The 25,608-nt window shown below is 38.7% G+C and overlaps 2 protein-coding genes and 1 non-coding gene across 3 annotated transcripts; all 3 read left to right on the forward strand.

Moving 5' to 3' along the window:
• Positions 1-3,544: 3,544 nt before the first annotated feature.
• LOC117306995 lies at positions 3,545-11,247 on the forward strand. The gene is made up of 5 exons (XM_033791611.1): positions 3,545-4,061; positions 6,602-6,880; positions 7,776-8,048; positions 9,711-9,826; positions 10,811-11,247. Exons 1-5 carry the CDS (start codon positions 3,941-3,943, stop codon positions 11,066-11,068), a joined length of 1,047 nt encoding a protein of 348 aa, XP_033647502.1. The 5' UTR covers positions 3,545-3,940; the 3' UTR covers positions 11,069-11,247.
• Positions 9,995-10,067, forward strand: Trnat-ggu. Its single transcript has one exon. It is a non-coding gene; the product is annotated as a tRNA-Thr (tRNA).
• Positions 11,248-16,484: 5,237 nt separating the features above from the next.
• Positions 16,485-21,574, forward strand: LOC117307283 (metalloproteinase inhibitor 3-like). The gene is made up of 4 exons (XM_033791997.1): positions 16,485-16,836; positions 17,423-17,656; positions 18,098-18,222; positions 19,778-21,574. The coding sequence occupies exons 1-4, from the start codon at positions 16,719-16,721 to the stop codon at positions 19,973-19,975; spliced, it is 675 nt and encodes a 224-aa protein (XP_033647888.1). The 5' UTR covers positions 16,485-16,718; the 3' UTR covers positions 19,976-21,574.
• The last annotated feature ends 4,034 nt before the right edge of the window (positions 21,575-25,608 follow it).

Consider the following 25,608-nt stretch of genomic DNA (forward strand, 5'->3'; position numbering starts at 1 on the left):
TTTCTAAAAACTGAACAATTAAGTTACAGACCTGAATGCTACAATCCACAGATGATGCGAATACAGATTGCGAAAACTTTACTAATGTAGTGTCATGTAATCCGAAATGGTTACAGACTATTAATTTATCATCCTCGTACACGCAACGGACGTCTGGGTAGTGCACGCCGTGTGCTAGTCTTTCGGACTAGCGCACGGCAAACCGATGCACTATCACACGGCCGTGGTCTAGCAAAACTAAGACATATCATGTGACGCGCTCTAAACCAATGAAAAGGCAGAATATTGGTAAGGGGTGTTATAATATAAAACATTGTGAGAAACGGCTCCCTCTGAAGTAATGTAGTTTTTGAGAAAGAAGTAATTTTCAACGAATTTGATTTCAAGACCTCAGATTTAGAATTTGAGGTCTCAAAATCAAGCATCTGAAAGCACACAACTTCGTGTGTCAAGGGTGTTTTTTAATTCATCATTTCCTCCCATCTCTGATGACCAATTGAGCTCAAATTTTCACAGGTTTGTTATTTTATGCATATGTTGAGATACACCACGTGAAAACTCTGGTCTTTGACAATTACCAATAGTGTCCACTGCCTTTAATATTATTTCTGCTACTTTATTAGTAGGTCAGTTAATTGTGTTATAGTTCAGTGATCCATGAGTTTAAGGTTCAAATTCTGCTATAGGTACAGTTAAGTTTGTTGTATTTTCGAATTTTCAGTTATTTCTTTTTGACCCACGCACAGTTTCAATTTTTTGTATACATTGTTATACTAAATGGTCCCTAACAGAGGAAATGTATCTGTAACTTCCGTTGGATTTACTGGTGTGGGTATCCTCCATGGTCACTGGACCCACCAGTGATACGTAAACATTGGATAAATAAAACCCTCAAGGCAATGTAATTCAGCGCTTTCTTGTAATCACAACATTGATTTGCTGAAAACACGCCAGACAGAAATCCTGTTTTAACGGAACTATGTTAAAAGAGAAAGACTCTATACGCTAACTCTGGTTAGTTCCTCTCCATATTTCCAACGGAACAAACCATTTGTTCATTTTCTTAACACCCAAGCACAAATAGAAGTATAACTGAGGTAATTATTTAAAGGGATACAACAAAAAATTATATCATTTTTTTGTCTCGTGCTTATCACATAATTATTGCTGAGGGCAAAACTAAATCAATTGAATAAAGTTTGTATAAAAATGGCCAATACTTTGTCTTTTTATGCACTGATGATGCCAAGGCCATTCATTGCTCTTTACAAGAGTTCAACCAAATGTAGGAATGGCACAGTTTAACAGTTTTGAATAAATTAGCAGAAATTGACCAGAGCAGGACTTGAACCTGCGCCCCGTCCAGATTAACGAGCCGTCAGCGGTCCGTCAGCTGTAATAGTGGCCATTTCCCATGTTTGTCAATATCTTTATTCGGGGGAGGTGGGGGGGGCGCGTGCCGGTCAGATACCAACATAAGGGCTAAACAGTTGGTCTAGCACCATCACATTAATCCGAAGGCTGCAGGTTCAAGTCCCACTCTAGTCAATCTCTTTGTTAAACTCCAACTCACTTAAAACATACCCAATCAGTTTCCCTTGTGGTTTATTATTTGATAAGTTTCCGACAATACCAAACTCTATAGTAGTAAACTGATTGCGTGCGGTGTTTGGGTCGATGAACTTTACATTAATATAGTACTCTCGACTGATATGACGCATATCAAACAGTCAGGGTAGGTTGAGTCAAGGAAATTACGTGGTGCTTGTAGGAATGTACTCTATTGTTCGTAACAAATTATGGTGACGATAGCTTGGGGGGGGGGGGGGGGTGGTAACACTATATCTATCAACCCTACCCTAACAATGCAACATGTCCCTATCTAGGATTGTGTCCGTATCAGTGATGTCATTCGTTCATGACAATGGAACTCAAACAATACATTATGTTCTTGTGTCATCGAGAGGTCGTTGTACTTTTTTTTGGATGGGGTGATCTGTTTATTAATATGGCCATGATGTTTTCGAAACGTTATATGGGGATTCAGTGAATCCTGGGTATGATGTATTATCAAATACAGCCTCCACTCCTTCAAGTTATTAAATAAGGGTGGGCGACCAGATTGGGGAAAGGAAATTAACAGTTACAAAATATATCAACAACGTTACCACAACCATGGTAATGAATTGTCCATTGGGGGGAAATTGATCATTCAAACAGAAGATAGTGTAGGTGACGGTGTGGGAGGAGGGCAAATTTGGGGTGGGAGTATTCGTGGGATTTAGCTTGGAGGAGTTTGGGTGGGAAGCTTTGAATCAGGATGAAATGGTTAGTTGGTAGGTTTAAGAATTTATTAGTTTAATTTATTTTTAATTTTATTGGAGACAAGGCCGCGGACGGCCACTTCAAAGTCCTACAATCAATTGATTTGGATTCTCAACTTAATTGCAATTATAGCCTAACACACCTCTTGCGTGTTCTGTATTCTGGTTGGCTGAAACATGGTCACGTGGGATGAACTATTATAGGCTAGTGATCGCGCGCGCATGTGTTGCGGGAATAGTACCAGAGCGGGCACTAGTCTTTGCAAGTAGTGCCCGCGGTAACAGCGCCCTCTCTTGACTTGAACCGTGAACAACAACTACAAAACTCCTTTTTCCGTTCTTATTTGACATTTAAGACCGAGCTGTGTTATAAAACTTATATTGACTGGCATAATTCGGTAACTAGTATACCTCTATTCCCACGAGGGCCTGTGAGTGACCAGAAGAGGGGCCTATTTCCCTCAGCCTTCGACCTCGGGAAATAGGCCCCTCTTCTGGTCACTCAAAGTCCCTCGTGGGAATAGACGTATACTAGTTACCTCGTTGCCAGTCAATATGTGTATACCAGTTGCCAACTACTCCTGGAGGCTGAAACAACGGTTACCCCTTCACACTCTGAATGGTAGTAGACATGGGTATCATCAACTAGGAGCTTGGTTGGTAGAGCAGAATGCACTACCTCCCAAAATGTTACGAAGCAATTACGGTAAAGTGCCTTGCTCAAGGGCACAAGTGTCAAGAGCCGGGATTCAAACCCACACTCTGCCGCTGACAACACCAGAGTTTGGGGTTGGTGAACTAGACTGAGAATCATCATAATTCATTCTCCTCACTGTATGGATTTGACAGATCTGACAAGAATGGTAAGGGGGGGGGGACACCTTGCATTATTGATGATTGTTAACTTTCATAGACGCTAAATGTTTGTATGAGAGAGATTGGCGGTTGTCAACTTGGCGCTTATATTCCCCTTTTGGGAGTTTGCCGAGTTTCCTTGATGATAAGATCATCTAAACAAACAAACAAACAAACAAACAATCAAAGAAACAAAGAAACAAAGCATAGGCCTACAACAAATTATCGATGAATGTCAAGGCAGGCTATGAAATCCCACAGGGAGTAACGTCATTTAATGGACTGACCATGGGAAAGGTTTCCCTACCATGCCGCTTCCCGTAGCCTGCCCTTATTGAATTACATCACTAGATCTGTGGCACAAGCAAAGTCATTGAGTCTACATCCTGTGGCGTTACATTAGCTTTGAATGTAACCCCATAATCACCCAAATATGATGTGCTGACTTCCTATTGGTAGGCCCATAAAGCTATAATAGCCCATACCTCAGAGTGTTCCAATGAAGTTACTCACACAACCAGGATTGAGGATGTTGAATCGTAAATACTTCTAAAATCACAAAGACCGTCGTCGGTTATAAAAGGCCAAACAGTTCTCTCCCAAACTAAGGAGTGATCCTCGCCTCTGAATCAACTCTCATAATTTGCAGGGAACTTGTTGTGAGGTTTTTTTCTTCAGAGTTCATAGAGCATTCTTGTTGCAGGGAAACTATTTGTACCTTTGACTTTTGTTTTGACTTTTGAACGAGAGCGAACTCCAAGATGTCAAGAGTTGGATTACAGATTTTGGTTGCAGTCTTCGCAATGGCGTACATTGAGAGCGCTTCTGGATGTCAATGTACAACACTACATCCTCAGCAGCATTACTGTAGGGCACTCTATGGTGAGTACTTGTAACAAATAAATCCCCACCCCCCAAACTTTAGAAGCCATTTTGGACTTTAGTTATATGGCAAGTGTGAGGAGGATTCTAAAGTTGGTTCGGAACAACTCCACTGACACAATAACAACACTATGGTTTGACAAATAAATCAACCCCCCCTTCCCACCTTTTGGACTTATGGCAAATGTGGGGATGATTGGTCCGAAAAACTCCACTGACAAAACACTAACAGCACTATTTTGTATTGAAAACTTTTTCTTCTGTCAAAAAGGGTCAAAATCAATACAGTCAAATCAGCATTTTACAAAACTCCGATATGAAGGTGCTGGATTTGTTGGAATCAAAATAAAATGTCTAGTGTGATGTGTGATGATAGTTTGTGTAAACATGCTTGAAACAATCAAAGAAAGAATGTTGTTTTACTTTGCCTTTATAAAACAATGCATACTTCTTATTCATAGTTGTGTCAACAACTTCTTATCTTTTTATTTATAAAAAAAACTGTCATCAATATTTAGTGTGAAAAGCAATTTAATTTGTTTCAATGTTTTCCCGACTCCTTTTTCCCTGAAAAGAACTTGTGTGTACAAAATATAACGTAAAACACAGATCTAGAAAACTCTTGCAGATACACTATGTTTACAGTTGATGTGAAAACCAGGAAAGAAATCTGATAACAGTTATCTTAAAAAGAAAACAGGATAATTTTAATCTTGAAAATATTTTTAAGGTTAACCCTTCGGCTTTAAATAACAAGTTTATGTTAAGTAACATTTGTTAAAGGGAAGGTATAAGTTTGATAATCGCTTAAAGGCAGTGGACACTATTGGTTATTACTCAAAATAATTATTATCATAAAATCTTTCTTGATTACGAGTAATGGGGAGAGGTTGATAGTATAAAACTTTGTGAGAAACGAATTTGATTTCGAGACCTCAGATTTAGAATTTGAGGTCTCAAATCAACCATCTAAAAGCACACAACTTCGTGTGACAAGGGTGTTTTTTCCTTTCATTATTATTTCGCAACTTCGACGACCAATTGAGCTCAAATTTTCACAGGTTTGTTATTTTATGCATATGTTGAGATACACCAAGTGAGAGGACTGGTCTTTGACAATTACCAATAGTATCCAGTGTCTTTAATGTGGTTACGTGAAGATGTCATTTTTTTATAATTATACCCCAAAATTTGAATCTGAAAAGCGTAACTGACAGTTATTAAAGTTTAGTTAGCCAACAAATTGATCGTAATTTCTAGCAAGGAACGTCAAATGCATTTTCATTTCGCAAAATTGATTGAAATCAAGTTAGTTAATATTACTTGATAGATATTTTCCTTTAGTCCAAGGGGTTACTACTTTCATTTGATATGCTAAACAAAAATACATCAATGATTAGCAATAGAAAAGTTCAAGCAAAAAATGTATTTATTGTTGGGACCAAACATAACCCAACACTACCTTTTTTGCACTGTACTTGGCAAAGGCATGACAGTATGATTGATTTATTTTTTATTATTTTTAATAACATCATCATCAGTCAAACATTACCTGGCGAAAAAAAGGCCTTAATGTTTTGGACTTTCTCTGTAAAAGAAATCTTGTGACTGATGCAACTATGAAAACTGGCAATGGTCCAGGGGGTGACACCCCTATGTTCTAAAACCCCAAGGGGCTGAAAGGGCAGCAAGATTAATAGCACCTTTTATTAATCATGTTCTCATGTTCCACACCTGTAAGATTAATACATGTGCGTAAATGCCTCAACTGCTGGGAGTAAAGGTTGTTTAAATCACTGCCTAGTGGTGATTTATTTTCTTTCAGTCTGACAATATTTGTAAAGTTTATTGGTCTTGTGAGACCTTCAAACCTGCCTGATCTCCTGGGTTAAGACAACACCAGGAAAGTAACCATGGTGGCAACACTATCACGCAACATTAAAGGGTTTGTGTATGTTTGGTAATGACGCTGAAATTTCATAAGACAACAGCAATTAAGACCAAGTCAGCTCAGAGCAGAAAGGAGTTATAAGACATAAAAAGCCTAGAAAGACCCCCCCCCCCCCCCCCCGGGAATCTCCATAAAACTTTTCAAGGTCATTGATAAAAACGTTTAAAGTACTTTAGTTATTTTGATAAATCATAGAAAAGTTAAAATTACTTAAAGGCACTGGACACTATTGGTAATTACTCAAAATAATTGCGAGCATAAAACGTACTTGGTAACGAGCAATGGAGAGCTGTTGATAGTAAAAAACATTGTGAGACCTCAGACTTAGATTTTGAGGTCCCATATGTACATGCTCATCTGCTTTGTAACTGCTAAGCAATATTTTCTGCTTAAGCGACTCTATGAAATGGGTCCAGAACATTTGTTTTCTTTCTGTAATGAGGACAACGAATGACTCTTTCTGCTCAAAGAACATGAGTGAAATAAAAATATGACGAGGCAAAACGGAGGCAGGATGAAAGCGATCATTTGGTTATTTCTTGGCACAGTAATTGTCTTTTATGTAACAAACATTTTCACTCTTTTTCAGTCGTCCGTGCCAAAGTGGAATCCCTACAGTGGCAGCTGATCCAAAGGTTGCCAACAGAGCCACACATGGTGCCGGAAACTGAGACAGACACGGTGACGAACCCGACCACAGACACACCAGCCAGTGGTCGCACAAGCACGCCAGACAAGGAAGTTAAGAACCATACCGTAGCAACATCCCCGACACAGCCAACCACCGATCGCCTGCCAGTGTCAGTGACCACAAGCAAAGCAGATGAGGCGGCCGTTACTGAAACGGATCCCGTATCAAACCCTGACGGTAATTGAAACTTATTGTAATTTTATCTCAAACGATTACCAAGAAGTAATGACTCCATTAATGTTAACATTATTTTTTACCTGTAGTAACACTAGTCTTATCAGTACAACAGTCCACTTAACTGTAGAACCAGTATTACCAAAGTCACTTTATTGCATAGTCAACTTGTGTACATGCTTTGATAAGCCAAATAATAAAGCAATAGGTATGAACTGTGAAAAACTTCTTTTTTCTTCTTATTTAAACAAACTGCTCATCATCCGGCCTTTCAAGGTCAATGCTAAAAAAAAAAAAAAAAATTGGGTTCACTTTGCACCTAATATCAAAACCTTTAACCCCCATCCACAAGTGCCAAAAAACTCTAGTGAAACTGTAAGGGGGCAGGGGGGGGGGCACAAGGGGGTGAACTTATGGCTAGCTAGAACTGGTAATTTAGTTTTCGTTAAACAAGTGTCCCCCCCCCCTTGCAGCACCCTTGTTATATTTTATAAGATTATCTGATAAGAGTTATAAACAAAAACGCCCCAGGATTGGCAGCATTTTGTGCCACAGCACCTTTATATGGTGCTATGTAAAATGAGTAGGTCTCATAATTCAAACGCAGTCCCACATACCTAGCAGGAAATACTGTATGTTGAATTGCCTTGAGTTTCACTGAGTGATGGATAATAGCGCTTGATAAGAAGCCACTAATATTAAATGGAAAATAAGTTTGAAAATCATTGAAACTATCACATTAAAGCTTATAAAAATTTCACTCTGTTAATTTTGTAGCAAGCATCTCCAAGAAAACAACGATAATTATCCCATTCCCATATAATGTTATATACAGAGGTATTTCTGTTTGTGTTGAGTAGAAGATAAAATGGCACATAAATTTGCATTCCTGCGACAGATTTTCAGGACAACATCGGACAACAATCTTGGCCTCCTCTTGATGCGATGCCAGGTCATCGTCGAGACGATGAGGAACTAAAGAGCATCATGAGCCAAGAACCCTGGAACTACGAGATATTATACACCGTCAAGATCCAGAAGGTCTACAAGACGGTAGAGGGGAAGACGGACTCCATGAGGGAAGGAGAGGAGGTTCAGATTAAGAGTTTCTATCCGGGAGGAATGTTCTGCGGTGTGGAGCTCAAGAGAGGAAAATCCTACGTTTTAGGAGGTGAGGGAAACTGGTTTGTGGTTTTTAGGGGGGTCAAAAGTATGCAATCAGGACAACTGTGAGATTATTATTATATTAGGACATTGACAAAGTAGGGTATGCAAACATATGGCTAGATAGCTCAGGTGGTAGAGCGCCACTCCAAACCAATTTGTCTTTGTTCAACCCAAATCATTTAACATTTACCCAGTTAGTTTCCCTTGTGGCTTATAATTGATATCAGATCGGAGGGCTGCGGGGCTCTCGCCCGGCTGCAGTGGGGGCCCGGCACGGGGCCCCGACTTGGTGGAAAGACGGTGTTCTGGGAGCACGGCAAAGTGCAGAGTCGGAGGCACTCTTGTCGGAGTGGTGGCTCGTGGGGGCCAGCGGCGCTCCGTCCCCCACGAGTGTTCCGTGAGCTAGACTCTGAAGGCGTGACCTGTGTAATGTATGTAAGACAGGACCACAAACCATGGAGCACCTCCTGAGATGTCCCCTACCACTGGAGCTAGAATGCAGAACTGAGGACCTTGCAGATTACAATGATATCGCTAGGAACTGTGTTCAGTTCGGGCTGAAACACAATATCTAGTGTGTGTGGACACGATAATTAAGAAGAAGATTGAGATCAGAAGCATACTTTTCTTACTTTAGAAAGATCCAATCTTAGAGTCAATCTTAACTCAGGAGACATGCAAGCAAAGTTATGACACCTTTTCAGTTACTGTCCTTTTGTTCTGTTCACCTTAAGTTTAGTCTTTTGACTTGTACTAATTATTTTGCTTTTTATCATGTGTCGATCTCCTTTTTGTTTTATATGTAATATCACCGTTTGTTCATTGTCCTTTTAGTTTTCAGTAGCCTCTATCTACTTAATAAATTGATTTATATTGCAATTAATTTTCCATAAAAGATAAGTGTACTTAGTGGAGTTGAACAAACCCAGTCTAAAGAGCTCCACTCAAAATACAAAAAATACAAACAATTTCATTGTAATGACAACTAGAGAGGGCGCTATTGCAGCCCACCACAAATAAAATAAAAAGTTTATGTATGGAGCTGGTTGGTTGACACAATCCAGAGCAAAAACTTAACCAGTATCTATCATCACCAGCGTGTTGTGATAGTCGTTCTTGGGGTGATAGCGGTCTATGGTGAGAGCCCGCCCTCTTGTGATAGCGGTCCATGTAGAGATATTAATAAAAAGAAGAGTCTTGAACAAAGAAAACGAAAATGCTCCATCAACCTCCAGACACTTCCACTATGAACGGCCTGGATGTGATTTCTCTACTAAAATGGAGATGTGATTTCAGTAGATGTGATTTAAGAGCTATAATGTGATTTTGTCAGGGATTATCTAAAATCACACCCGAGCCAGAAATCACATCTAGGATTAAAGTCATTAAACTCCAAAATCACATTCTATGTTAGCGCCTTGCTAAAATCACATCCACTGTCTGAATTGTTAACTAAAATCACATCCACTGTCTGGGACCTGGCTATATTAACATCGGATTTTCGCACCTTTCAAAATCACATTCAGTATTAAGTGATAACCAAAACCAATGGCCCAAAGGAGATAGACAGCTCTGCTATTCAATATCACATCCTTGTGGTCATTCACAATAGTCGTAATGATGAGGTATTAATTAGAGTACTAACTTTAATTTGTTTTGACTATAGGTGCTATCCAGGGTCAGATTGGCAGATGTGACTTGGTACTTGAGTATAAGACTGTCTCCAAAAGACAAAAGCAAGGACTCCGCAGCAACTACGGCCAATTCTGCGACAAATGTCAGGTAATACAAACTTTCTTATTACTGCCCAGAGGAATTAGAAATAAGTTAAATGTTTCAAACTGATGCCAAGCACCAAACTAAGCAAATGTTCACACCTACTTACATTCATTTACCCTTCTTCAAACAACTTGTTAAAAAATAATAATAATAGGGACACCGCCAACAAAGGGCTAGATAGCTCAGTTGGTAGAGCGCCGGCGCGGTAATCCGGAGGTCGTTGGTTCGAATCCCACTCCAGTCAATTCTTTGATCAACCCCAAAAATCATTTTAAAAAATTTACCCAGTCAGTTTCCCTTGTGGTTTTTATTGATATCTGAAAAAAACAAAAAAATCAAGATATGCACGCTGCAAATGCTGTTCCAAAATAAAAATGCTGTACGGAAATACAAAAATATATTAATAAACCGCGTATTTCTGTTTTTAAATTTAAATAAATCCCTGTGGCAATCTTCCAAAACTGGTTTAACTCATCCAAATATTGCTAGAACACTACACCAGTGAAAATGAGCAAGAGCATCTTGCTAAATGGAGAAAACAAACAAACAACAAGTCAGTCTCCTGACGATGACTAGATCAAGCTAGTTGAAACATCGGAGACCAAGAACTGACTCCGCGGTAGTACAGTTAATCACAATCCTATAAGCTAAAGCAGTAGTCCCAGCTTCTTTCTTTACCATCTGCCTAGGTAATAGTTAAAAAAGTAGGACAGTTCTTTTAAGAACTGAGAAGTCTCCCGAACCCCCTCTACGGTAGTAGAATAAAGCTAGACAGTTCTCTAAGAACAAACTCTACATGGTGTTACCGCAAACAAAATATATATTGATACCTCACCATGCAATGCCTCAAATCTTATATAACAAGACATTCGACACCAAGTGCGTTTTTTGATTCAGTTTTATATAAAGGTTCCCGTCTCCCAGAGATTCAGTTCTCAGACGGATAACAGAAGTTACCTCATTATTTGTATTGGATTGCTGTTTCAGATTGCAACATGCCACTCCCCCCAATGTGCCGCCCATATGCCGGACAACACCTGCGCCTACATGGCCCACGACAGTTACGACAGACACGGAATCGGTTACCAAGAGGACGACTGCGTCGCAACGCACTCCAAATGCATGCCAAAAGAAGGACACGACATGTGCCAGTGGCAGAGGAACAAAGATTTGAAGCAGTGCCTGACCGAGACCGGTGCTGATGTAACACGTGAGCTTAGGAGACATCGCCAGCGTCACCCTTAAGCCTGTTTTTAAAGACACTTCTTTTTCCAACTCCATTTTTTCGACCACATCTCTTTCTCTCTCACTCTCTCTTACTCTGTCCATCTTGCTCTTTGTTTTAATTCTTTTGCTTTAAAGGCACTAGACACTATTGGTAATTACTCAAAATAATAATTAGCATAAAACCTTACTTGCTACAAGTAATGGGGAGATGTTGGTAGTAAAAAACATTGTGAGAAATGGCTCCCTCTGAAGTGGAGTACTCTTCGAGAAAGAAGTAATTTTCCACGAATTTGATTTCGAGACCTCAGATTTAGAATTTGAGGTCTCGTAATCGAGCATCTGAAAGCACACAACTTCATCTGACAAGGGTGTTTATTCTTTCATTATTTTCTTGCAACTTCGACAACTGATTGAGCTCAAATTTTCACAGGTTTGTTATTTATGCATATGTTGAGAGACAGCAATTGAGAAGACTGGTCTTTGACAATTACCAATAGTGTCCAGTGTCTTTAAAGGCACTGAACACCTTTGGTAGTTATCCAAAGACCAGTATTCTCACTTGGAGTATCCCAACATACGTGTACGCATCAAATAACAAATCTGTGAACAATTTGACTCAATGAGTCATTGGAGTTGCAAGAGAATAATGAAAGGGGAAAACAAACACCCTTGCGCTTATCATCATCACTCTAATATTGATCACACACAAAAAAACTTTGTTTTTCTTCTTCAGTTTTCTCTCTTTGTTCTGCTATTTGTTATCTCTCTTTTCTGAAAGTGCTCATAATAACACTTCATGCTGACAAAGCACTATACATAATGTGACTGTTATATACGCTTACAAAATAAGTTTTAAGCACAAAATGTATATAAAAAGCAGTAAAGCTTTTAAAAGAAATCTACACAAATAAACATTTTAATGTACAAAAATAGACTAAAATAGTTTTTTGTAGTGTACTCTATATATTTTGATTATATGTACAATTGTAAGCATTAAATTTGTGTTTATCTGGCTAAATTAGGAGCATCGCAGTTATGGCAGACCAGGGGTCGATTTCGTAAAGAGCCCCCTAAGAGATATCAAAAACGCATAGCTAGTGTAAAGTTAGGACGAGTAACTCGTTGTTCAAGACTCGTCCTAAGTCGAGATAAGACTAGTCCTAACTCTTTGTGAAATCCACCCCAGGACGTGTAAAATTGGACAGAAATGGATTGGTCCGCAGCCAAATATCTTTCTCATGACATACTCTGACTGAGTGCCAAATTACGTGATCATCACAGGCATGATCTCCCCAAATATTTCACCTATCTACCCAACTAGTATCAGCAAGTTCACGTCAGGGTCAGGGTCTAGTAGCAGTTACACTCGACTCACTGGAACAAGGCATCGGGCCCAATTTTATTGCTTTGATTAACGTAAGTAAAGAATCGGCGCTTGCAGAAGCAGAAGTTCTGCGCTTATATCAAGCCTATTTTCTCGAGTTAGCAGGAAAGTCTGGCTTATGCCCATGCGTACATGCGTATTCCACAATACTGGGCATTCTTAGCTTACACAGCTAGCGCAGAAATTTGGTGCTTGCCCTGCAAGCGAAGAACGGTGATAGTAAGTGTAGAATTCGTCGGTAAGTAGAGACATAAATTGGGCCTTGGTCAAAGCAACCCAAATGTGTTTAACCAAATTTTGTTCACCACCAAATTATAGACTGTGTGAGGTCACAAGACACATAGTACAAGACAAACCATACAAGTTTGAGGATTGTTAGTGTGAATCATTATCCTACTTTTAAAACATCTTTCTAGCCATATTCATTTCATAAAAAAACCCATTTGAATAGGCCAATGCACCCAATCAGAAGGCAATGTGTACCAAAGGCCCTGGACAAGTTTGGTCAAAGACCAGTATTCTCACTTGGTGTATCCCAACATATGCAATAACTAATGAAATCTGTAGAAATTTTTGCTCAATTTGTCATCAAAGTCATTGCAAGAACATAGTGAAAGAAAAACACCCTTAATTGTTGCGCAAACTTGTGTGCTTTCAGATGCATGAGAAAGGCTTCAGACCTGAAGTCTTTCTCAGATTCAAATATTGTAGTGAGAAATTACCTCTTCCTTTAAAATCTACTACCTATTTTCAAAGGGAGTCGTTTCTCACAATGTTTTATACTATCAACAGCTCTCAATTGCTCATTACGAAGTAAGTTTTTACGCTAATATACATTTTGAGTAATATACATTACCAACCAGTGTCCAGTGCCTTTAAGACAAGGTTCACACCAAGCAGTTCTATTGGTCCCAGTGACAGATTAACGACTTTGATTGATTCCCTGTTCTGAATATCCTGTGTACTTGGAAAACATAACTCAACAAACTCCTGATCTGATGACCTGGAAAATTCTCAGCATTCTCTGATCATAACAAAACAATGACATCATAAGTGACCCAGATTGTGCAAGGAGTCTTGGTGACAGCTATTAATTTCATGAAGCAAAAGGGAATATGGTTATTCATAATAATAATTGCGGCTTCTTATATAGCGCACATGTCCGTCACTCAGTGACGCTCCTGGCGCTGTAACTAACGTACAGTATTTCCTGCAAGATTTGGGACTATGTTTTTGAATTATGAGACCTAATCCTAATAGCACAATGTAATATTTTTACAAGGTGCTGTGGCACAATTTGCTGCCAATCGGACCAGGAACAGCGGGGCGAACCCCTTCTCTTTTCGAAATGTGCACTGGGTTCTTTTACATGCACTACACAACACATGGGACCAAAGGCTTAACGTCCCATCCGAAGGACGAAGCAATGGTGAAGTGTCACGGCTGGGGATAATTGGGTTATTTGAAAGTAATTTATCAGAAATAGCAGTCTGGTGTTGCCCTTCCTTTAAGAAATATGCTCCTAAATTCATATGCAACCACCACCCCCCCCCCCCCCCCCAAACCAAACAAAAAAGGTTCCAGTAAAACTTTAAACCTTTATACATGAATTCTATAATAAAAAAAAATACTATTTTGTAAAAAAGTATATGAATAAATAATACCAATATGTATACAAACTGTAGATTTGGTTTGTTGTTTTAAATGAAAGAATGATTTTGCATTGTTTATATTTTGATAAAATGTTAAAGGGAAGTATTATTTCTGCAATGGGATTGTACACAGTAAAAGTCAGTATTCAGGTTTCCTTTTCTTTTATCTCATAAAGGGACAGTGGTTAGGGTTCTGAGCCACCCCTCCCCCTCCAAAGTACATCATACACAATGAACCTGACCTTTTGCTTTTTCCCGGAGGTCATTTTTTCTTCAGAAATAGGGACTACAACAAATTATAGTAGCACATTTCCCCTATGGTAGTAGGAAGTGATTTAAAAGGTCCATATCCAATTCATAACCTTAATACAGATTGGTGCCATTTTCCCCTAAACTATCATCATCTTACTACATCATCAGCTCTAACCACAGGATCAGGTGAGGCCCCCTTGATACTAAACCACAGAAACCACAGGAAAACCACAAACCCCTTTGACATTATAAACTGTCACTTACAGTAATTGACACAGGGGAGCCGCCTTTAACAATACTCAGAGTGAAGTTTACTTCAAAAGTTTTGAAAGACAAGTCAAGTTTGAAATGTCATTCTCTGAAAAATGGCTTCTGCTTAAAAGAAAGTTGTGTCATTTCAGAGAACAGCTTGAAAAGCTTTATGTTGTAGCCTATTCATCAATGGAACAAGGATATGGTTCAACTCATTATATTAGGCTCGCATACAAAAACAAATTCATGTTTACCCGAAAATAGTACAATGAACAAAACAAACTTTCATACAATGATGTGCACTGTACGAAGTTTCTTGTAATTGCGTAGTTGTTGAAGGTGTGTAATGATGTTGGTTTTGTTGGAAGAGTTCTTTCAATTTTGTCCACTAGTTTCAATCAACTTTGCAGAACCATCCCGTGTGAAATGTTCATCCAGTGAATTAGGTGGAAAACACACAACAAAATTATTTTATACAATGATGTGCACTGTATGAAGTTTCCTGTAATTGTAAAGTTTTTGGATTCTTATATATATTTGGTTTGCGTTAACACCTTGTGTTTATCTACTTGCCAGGTAGAGTTTGTTCTTAGAGAACTGTCTTGCTTTATTCTACTACCGCGAAGTAGATGTTCGGGGGTTCAGGAGACTTCTCTGTTCTGCAAAGAACTGTCCTACTTTTTAACTATTACCCGGGCGGATGGTATAGAAAATAGGCTGGGACTACTACTTTAGCTTATAGGATCGTGATTAACTGTACTACCGTGGAGTCAGTTAGTTCTTAAATTGGTATTAACGTTTCAACTAGCTTGCTCTAGTCATCGTCAGGAGACTATTGGATTCTTGTCGAAGATGTGTAACGATGTTGGTTTTATTGGGAGGGTTCTTTCGATTCTGTCCACATAGTTTCAATCCACTTTGCAAAAAATAAAAACCAGCGCTTGTATACCAGTAAATTAGGTGGTCCTGTTTTCACTTGAAAACACAAGAAACCTGACTTACATGATGTCATTGACGATCTGCATGATACTTTATCAAGCTTTGGGGGCAACCAAAATAAGAAAATGGCTTGTGAGTTCTTTTTCCAAGTGAAAAGTTTCTCAGAATGCATTACACTACCCAAGGCTGCTGTACTTTTTACCAAGTAACTTTTTATTTGCAGAAACTTTCATATAAAGTATAGTCATCACCATACCAAACGCATGCAGACCCTTTAACAAAATAATTGCCAAATTAAGTGAAAAGAAGTGCTCGAAATTTTACCCTGAAAAGGGTCTCATTATGACCCCAAAGTTCAGTATTTCCTCATTCCTACACAGGGTTTTATAGCTGGGATAGTTCAGGTTGCACCATAGAGGAAAAATGGTTGCACCAACACCTGTAATTTAGAAGAAGAAAAATCGTGCCAATCCGTGCCAATCCGGAAACCAAACAGTTTGCATTTTACCTGGAATAGCTGCAGACGCACCTGTAATCCGACACTCAATAATAAAATAGAACAGCATGTCAGACTTAGTGCTTTGCAATACAACCCCCAGGGATTTACCAAAACAAGAGCCATCTCTTTTCCCCAAAACCTTCCGGGCTGAAAATCCTTGTTGTAAACCTCCACCATCTGGTCCAATCATAATTAAGGTTAGACCAAAACACTTGTTTGGCCTCGATACATCTTCAAAACCCGTTATTTAATTAAAAAATAAAGTCTGTTTAACCATCACAAGTTACTAAAAAAATCATCAATCACTATTACTCTGACACCCCATACTTTGATGTAACATTGATAATGAGACAGTTTAACGACCATACAGAGGGGGAGGGTGGTAAGTTAAGAAAACAGCACTAGAAAGTTAGGTGTGACATTACATGCAGATCACCCTGAGGATCAGCGGTGGTTCCTATAAAAACCTTCAGCCTAAATGTTTGGGTCTCACATTCCAATTACCAAACACCACATGACAAGGATTTCAGTTTGTCTGCAATCAGTGAGTTACTGGTAACACAAGCCCAACCAACAAGACCAACAAGCGTCACTTCAAGTGTTCATCTTCAAGGAGCAGGGTTCTCAAGCACCTCTTGCCGTCTTCATCTTTTGAGAAGCAGGGTTGAGATAATAGAGACCATCTTGAAGATGAGGGGACCGGTAGTCTATGTTTTCTTATTGATGGTGGGATCGCTCCTCCCAGCAGTGCATGGCTGCATCTGCATGCCCTCTCATCCGCAACAAGACTTTTGCCGAGCAGATTTAGGTAAGATGCTTTCAAAGACATTTTTAACCCACTGTTTAGGATTCAAAATGAACACTGGTGGACCAAAGGCCTAAGCCGTGTAGTGGCCTGTACCCACCGTGGGACAAGCCTGGTAGTCTCATTGTTTGGGGTGAAACAAATGTTGACTGTGAATGTGATGGTAATCTTTCATTTCTTCAAGTATTGAAGTACACTTACACAAAAACAAGTGAATTAGATCTTCTTGGTTAAACTCATATTGATTCTTGTCTTGCCAAATAAATTCTCACCCAGTAAAACTGTTCAAGCTGCAAGCCCTACAGTCATGTGGACTTTACCCCCAAGTTCGAGCCCCTGTAAAATCCCCCCCCCCCCCCCCGACAGAAGGCTCATCGAAAAGAGGACAACTCCGTGGCAGGCATGTCGTGGGGAGATGTGGGTAGGACGGTGGAGGGCGCTATTGTGTGTGTGTGAAAGTCTTAGCATTATTGCCTCGCAGCATAGGGAATATGCAAATTAGTAATTCGACTCTACCGGTAAGTATTCGTTCGTAGACTTGTTAAATACATTTGATCAAAAAGCATGTTGTTGTTGTTTCAAATTGCAGTCATCGTCGGTACAATAGAGAGCAGTCAGCTCATCTCAGCAGCATTACTTTCCCCGATCAGACTTGGCCAGCCAGACATCATCGCCTACTCCATCAGCGTTGAGAGTGTGAAAAAAGGAGACCAACACCAAGCCCTCTGGAGCAGTGAGAACACACTACGCATCAATACAACGGCGACGGAGAACTCTTGTGGTGTGCCTGGGCTGACTGTAGGACAGCAGTACGTTCTCTCAGGTAAAAGCCCTTTCGTACATTCTTCTGACTTTCATTTATGTGTTCTGGATGTGAAGCCAAGGACTCTCAGAAAAGCAAACTTAACCAGTGTACTACCTAGCCCAAAAACCCAATGGAGAGAACATAAATAAGAAAGTTATAATTTACGATGTAGGAGGGAAACCACTCGGCCAATGGGGAGAGAGAAACAACCTGTAACAAATCCTGAAAGTTTGAGGTTGGTTCAAGTCCCACTCCAGTTAACTTTACTTTATTCAAACCCAAACTATTTAAAATAAGAAAATAACTCGGTCAGTTTCCCTAGTGGTTTTATCACTTTATATTTAAACACTGAATATTTTTAAACACTGAATATCAGATATCATTTAAGTCCGAGTTTAAACTTCTCACTTTATACCCTACACCAACATTCTTGTCAAACTTTACAATTTTTTTTTACAGTGATGGTCGTGAATGGCAAAGGATTCCTAAATTTCTGCCAGTTCCGTCAAGTCTACTCAGAGTTGACAACCATGCAGCGTCGAGGTATCAATGGTGCTTACATGGGGGGATGTAGTCAGTGCCAGGTAATGTTAAAACCAAGGCCTCTTGGTTTTTACCCTTTCAATTTGTCAGTTCAAGAAGACATTTATTTCCATACTCTCATATAAGAATAACAACACTTGCATGTATTACGGAGTAAAGCAAAACATACCTTTAAGTAAGAGTAAACATGAATAAATAAATAGAGTACAGGGCCGTTTTAGTAAGCATGAGCTTGTAAAAAACGGCCAGACAGACAAGAAAACAAGACAACCAGACAGACAGACAAAAGGACAGATGAACATAATACATGACACAACGAATTCGTAATAAAAGCGACCCTTACACCGATGTGTGTAAGCACTGTATGCTCAGTTTGTGAAAGAAATCATAAGCATATAACTCGGGTGGGATGAGAACCCTCGACCTTTGCAACTTAGTGTCTTACCAACTAGACCACCGCGATTCCTGACTATTATGATTAAGATCGCTGGTAGCTCAGAGGCAGTTTGAATCCTTTATTTTAGCACCCATACCAACACATCAACTTGTAACATTGGAACTCAGGGCATAGATGCTGCACAATAAGTTCAATATCCGCTGACTTTCCAAATCAATAAAGGGCTCATATTAACCCAAATGATGCAAGCCCTAATAACTTATCATGATGAAACTTTCCACCTTCAATTTTTTTTTCTTTTTTCTTTGGCTTGCGGGGTTATGTATCAAAAACAACAAAACAACATTTGGGATTGATTTAAGGAACACCAAGAGAGCCTCAGCATGGTGCACAAGGACACTGTCCTTGATTATCCACACAGTTTGATTTGGCAAAAGTGTCTGTTGCCGCAGCTTGAATACACGGTTTTCATATCAAAACGAGCCTTTTCTGGCTTCTGTAAATGCCCCCTTTTGGTTATATAACCAAAATTCATTTCATTTTCATTAATTTCTTTCTTGACCTGTTCTTGACTGTCTTTGACTTCGATTATTGTACTTAATTTGTTTATTATTTTCCTTTTCTGACCAATATGGAAATAAATGTTGATTGAAAAAACTGAATACCTGACGAGTAAGGTTGAACACCAACACTTAAACTTTTAAACGCACTGGACACCTTTGGTAATTGTCAAAGACCAGTCTTCTCACTTGGTGCATCTCGACATATATGCATAAAATAACAAACCTGTGAAAATTTGAACTCATTGGTCGTCGAAGTTGCGAGAGAATAATGGGAAGAAAAAAAGTTGTGTGCTTTCTGATGCTTGAATTAAGCTGAGGTCTCAGTTAAAATATTTTAGTGGGAAATTACTTCTTATCAATTACTATTGGGGGTGGGGGTACTTTAAAGGATGCCGTTTCTCAGTGTTTTATACTATCAATAGGTACTCGAGTAGTTACCAACAGTGTCCAGTGCCTTAAAACATGAACATGGAATTTAAAAGTGCATTACTTCAAGACATTATTTTTTAAAACAAGATTTAGACGTTCATTTGTACTAAAACTTGCTCTATGAGAACACAAACCCAATGTACTAAACATTTCTTGATGATGAATTCATTTTCTCTATTCACTGCTTCTTTAATATTTTCTTTACAGATTGAAACCTGTTGGGCTTATGGTAACTGCCCCGTGACCACACCGGACGACACGACCTGTATGCACGGCAACAGACAGACCCATGAAGATTGCTACTACTATCACGGTTACTGTCGGGCTAGACCAAACGGCAAATGCGTCTGGAAGAAAAACGCAGAGTTTGAGGGTTGCCTCCAATCGACAAACCAAGTGTCTTAAGATTTGAAGAGCCAGAATAAGGATCGGATAAAAAGATGTGTACATAGTGGCTAGTTCTCCCTCCCCCCCCCAACAAAAAAAGACCCCCCCAAAAAAACTAATAAAGAAGGACATGTACAAAAAAAAAATTAAAAATCATCATCGTTACAACAAAACAACAGTAAAAATAGGTACTGTAAGCAAATTTTGAAAAGTTTCCTTATTTAAAGAAATTATCTCAACTCCAGCAAAGGCAAATGCTAAAAATAATACAGCCATTGCCACTTAAACACAATTTGCTAGAGTATGTGTAGGTGTAAAAATGATTTGGGGTCGACTGAAGGAAAAAATACTACGGCTGGATTTGAACCAACGAACCAAATAAAAAAAATAATACAAAAAAAAAGATCTTTGGGAAACGTGCTGGTGCTCTGCCAACTGAGCTATACCTTGGCCTATGTTGGTGGTTCAGCGACCGTTAGTAGTTTTCAGCCAAACGTTGTCAGTTTTCACCACGATGCAGATTCATCCCAAATACTGATGTAGAAATTGTGGGATGATTGCCCTCAAAGTCAACGCACGCGCAGATGACAAATTATGTCATCATAAGGTTTATCGCGAATAGCAAAATATCAAGAGAGGGCGCTGCTGAACCCACACAAAGGTATAGGCGTTGCGTGCACGAGTCGTAGAAACTGCATAGAAACCGCCCCATATTCCTTCCCACTTGCAATGCGGTTCTAAATCACGATAAACCTTATTACCATTGCAGAACCATTCGTCGTCGAAAACAAAAGCTCCCTATTACCGAATGCTAACAAAGGGCTAGATAGCTAAGTTGGTAGAGTGCCAGAGGTGGGAGTGGGAGGTCAGTCATTGGTTCAAATCCCTATCCAGTCAAGTAGTCTTTGGTCAACCCCAAATCATTTAAAGTCTAAATACCCAGTCAGTTTCTCTTGGTTTATTGTGATATTTGTATATAAAAAATAATCAATTGTATCAATATCTCCAATGCATGTTTGGGATGTTGGATTAATTCTAGTGCGTATGTTTAGTTGTTAAAATCGCTTGTTTTCCTCAAATCTGTTCACAAAGCGATGGATTGTACTAATTGGGTAAAGGTAAATTATTGTGACACTCAGGTGTGACATTAAACATGATCATACTTTTACCACATGGGCTCAAAAGCATATTTTGAATTTAAATAAGTTCATAAAGAAACAACAACAATTGTTGATAATTTTACCAGGTTGTTACACTAGGTGTGACATGAAATAATTCACTGTATTTTGTTACGCAAGGAGGAAGAACAAATGTCCTTGTAACACAATTAGGAATCTTAAAAATTAAAGAAAATTTAGGGGAAAAAAATACAATTTTTTTCCCAGAGAATGCAGGTTTTTTATCATGATTCACTGGGGGAAAAAAAAGGAAAAGGGATGGCAAGTGTGGATGAAAGAATTGTAAATATGAATTATTGCACTCTTATATTATATTAAATCCAATTCTAGATATTGTAATTACTGTTTATATCACTTATGTTATTATACATCAATGTAATGCACAAACCATTACTAACAGAAATTACCATAGTTATTATTAAAAGTATTGACAAGCATTTGTCTGTTTGCGCTTCGCTTAAGAATTTCTCTCCTGTTGTGACAAAATATGCTCTTGAATTTTAAATTTATTTGTTTATCTATTAATTTGTTTTATGAGAGATCATCTAAAATCACAAGGCAATGGATGGCCACTTGGGGGCTACGCTTAAAGGAACATTACAGAATTGGTTTTGCTAGCAAAAAAGTTGCTGGCAGTGTAAGCACTGTGTAATCCACAATATACATAAACTGACAAACGTGTGGAAGTTTGAGATCGATCGGCCATCTGGGTCACGAGAGAATAGTGAAAAATCAATTACAAATTTTGCAATGCATCGATGCCAAACCAAAAATGAATAAAACCCTCACTGAGCGATAAACTCAAAACGCGAAATTAGATTATTTATTTCTCATCAAATATGAAATTTCAGACAGAAATATTTAAAGGGATTGTTTTAACCTATCATTATCATTAGACCGTGTTAGTTTTATGTAAATCTGTGATCTTCACGATTTTTGTGTCTTACCAATTCTGTAACGTTCCTTTAACTGATTTTGGCCACCGAGCCAAATCAATTGTCACCAGGGGCCAATGCCACCTACTCCTAGGGCTGAAACACTGGTTACCCCCTTCACAGTCCGTAAGGATGAAGGCATATAGGTATCATCCACTAAGAGCCTTTTATGCATATATTGAGTTACACCAAGTGAAGGTGACCAGTGTCTTTAAAGCCTGTGCACCCTGTCTTTATTACAAGGAAAACCATGAAAGAAAGTATAAGTGACTTTTCTCTGAACTCAGCGTTTCACTGTCTGCCCCACTGAACAACTGTTGTACCAAATAAGGACATGTTGTACCGACCTTTTTCTCAATATTTCACATCCGTCAATGAAATGACTAAACTGCGTCATAATAACTTCACCAGTTGGGCATTAAATTAATCTTTATTGATGTAAACAACATTTTTAATGGAAAGAACAGAAAGAAAGTAAAACGTTTACGTACTTTCCCACAAAACACCCCCCCCCCTCCCATGAACAGCTGGAGTGATGCTTGACGTCAGTCTGTTGCTGGTAGTTGGGAGCATGAGTGAGCACATATGGGGAAAAGCCCCAGACTTTATTTCTGAATTCTTTAGAAGATTCAGTTGCTTGACTCAAAGATTGACGTGATTGCAAATATCCCGTGGGATTATTTGTTTTTCAAAGAAAGGGGCAACAATTTGGAAGAAACAGTTTATGATTGTTGGCAATTGGCTTGAATTGGCTTTGAGTTGTGAGTAGTGTTGGTTCTGAAAAGAATGAATCATCGCTACTCAAAACAAGATTTTCAAATGGTGTTAACACAGACCTCTCTTAGTTATACTTCCACCATATAAAGTTTTAAATCCTATTGATTTTAACAGGTGTTTATTTATGCATCGGGGATAAAGAAAATATTATTTATAATGGAGTACTGAGTTGATTCATTTTCTACACATCCTCAGGACTTAACCTACTTGTCTTTCCTCTTGATTACTCATCACTGTTTCCAGACAGTTTGGAAATCTTCCAAGGTATGTTCTTTATTAAACTCTGGAGGGTGGGAGGGAGGATTACCTATAAGTCAAAGAACCTATTAATGGCAGCTATTCCAATTACCTACACAGGAAATCCCCTCCAATTTCTTGGTAAATTTCAAAGAAATGCTTGTTGCTGGGCCCATTCTTCAAAAGATGCACCGGCTGTGTTTGTTTCTTACTGAGTGACGCAGGTACTCAACTTTTTAATTGCCAAAAAAAGAGGAAATGGCTGATCACCCTTTACTTTTGAAAGTGTTTTTCAGTTTTCTATGGCACTGTTTAAAAACAGGGGAAAAAGGGAGAAATCAGCTCATCAGCTGAAAAGTTGCATGCCTGGTAATAATTTAAAAAAAATGATGTCATGGCCGAGCGGTTTAAAGCATCAACTTCTGGGTGTTTTGGGTTTTTTTTTTTGTTTTTTTTAGTAATTGGGGTGTGAGTTTGACTCCTGGTCATGACACCTGTGTCCATGAATGAATACCCTTCACTATAACTGCTTCTCTTCACCCAGGGGTTTAAATGAGTACCTGCGAGGGTAGAAGTTGTTATTGTGTTTGAAATAGCCCTTGGAGCGCCACGGCAGCTTAGGGCCGTATACATACTCAATCATGCAGGAGCTGAGAAAGATTACAGTAACGTTATTGGCCCAATGACAATAGGGCACTAATGTAAAGCCCATTGATACGGTAATTGTAAAATGCAAAACGTAAAAACTATGTTGCCTCAGTGCAAAATATCGCATACCAGACGATCTAAACGCTGTAAATCTGAGTAATTTGACATGCAGGATGTTACTCAACCAGAAACTTATTGGCAGTCAGTAACTTTTCATGACAAATATTGCACCCAGGTCAATTCTAATTACCACGAATGAAGGACACAATACTATTTGTTTTTATGATTTCACAATAACCATAGAATTAAGAAGCTCACCAATATTCCCTGTTGACTCATTACATTAAAATGGAATGACTGATTACCTAGAATATTATACAATAAAACATTATGAACTTAAAAAGGCATGTGAGTAACTATCCATGAAAAAATCCATGAAAAGGAAATGAGAAAAACAGGCAAGAAGAAAAGAGGAAAAGATAATAATCCTATACTTTTGTACACAGAAAGTGAAGAAAAATTTAAAATCAAACTCCAAAAGAGGATATCAGCTGAAAAGAGCAAGTCTCGCATGCCTGCTTAAAGCATGATATTATGATGAATCAAATTTGTCCTTCGATGGTTCTCTTTGTTAACAAGAAGAGAGCTCAACCAGGAAAATTTGTATAATAAAAAGTGCTCACTTGCACCTATATATAGTAAACAATTACTACAAGTTTGTGGTCGACACGCTTAAAGGCACTGGACACATTTGGTAATTGTCAAAGACCAGTATTCTCACTTGTTGTGTCCAAAGATAGGCATAAAATAACAAACCTATGACAATTTAGAGTCAATTGGTCGTCGTCGAGGTTGCAAGAGACTGAATTCAATTCAAACTTTTTAGAGAGAAATTACTTGTTTCTCAAATACTCCAGCAGAGGGAGCCGTTTCTCACAATGTTTTATACAAGCAACAGCACTTCCTTGCTTGTTTACAAGTAATTGTTTATGCTAACAATTATTTTGAGAAATTACCAAAAGTGTCCAATGCCTTTAAGTTAGTCTGACCTTTCTGATGGTAGTAATTGGCTACTCCCAGTTTGAAGTGCCCACTCATTTTGGTTCAGCTGGTGTCTTGCTAAGAATCAGGACACTCAAAAACTGACCAGAGATTCCGGAGACTGAAGCCACAAACCACATACCAGTATCATAACATCACTCCATAGTTAGCTGACATTGACATAGTTCAGTGACATTGACACAACTCAGGTGGATTTGTTTTATAGGGCTTAACTTGGCAATTCCTTGCATTGTACCCTTCCCTCTGACTACCATAAAAAGTATTTTTTAGAAAGTGAAGAAGTGGCAGTCACTGGTCTGTTTTTGTTTGTTAAAATGATCTTCCCGTCAAGGGAACTCGACAAACTCCCACAGGGGGATATAAACATCAAGCTGGCAACAACCAATCTCTTTCATACAAACTTTGGTTTAACGTCTATGATTATGTATTGCACAAATCATGAAATTGTGATTCAGTAACTAGATGACAATATATATTCTTTTCATTGTGAAATCAGCGGTTAGCTGAGGGATTCGAACCCATTACCTTGTGATTGCAAGTCCTGCTGTCTAACCAAGTAGTAAATTTCCATTTCAGAGCTGCAAGTGTTTGTATCGAGATTTTGTACAACAATCAAAGAAATATTTAGACTTCAGGCCCGGTCACTCAGGCCACAACAACGGTAACGAGAACGAAAACTGTGCACAACAATTCAACCAATAGAATGTCTTCACACTCAACAAAATTGTGATTTAAAAAAAGTTTCCAGTTCCACAATCTGGGAGATTTATCAGAACATGGCAAGATTTGTGTGTTTTCAGGGAACATTCTGCAA

Source organism: Asterias rubens, chromosome 2 (genome assembly GCF_902459465.1).
Source record: "Asterias rubens chromosome 2, eAstRub1.3, whole genome shotgun sequence".
In the NCBI taxonomy this organism is placed as follows: domain Eukaryota; kingdom Metazoa; phylum Echinodermata; class Asteroidea; order Forcipulatida; family Asteriidae; genus Asterias; species Asterias rubens.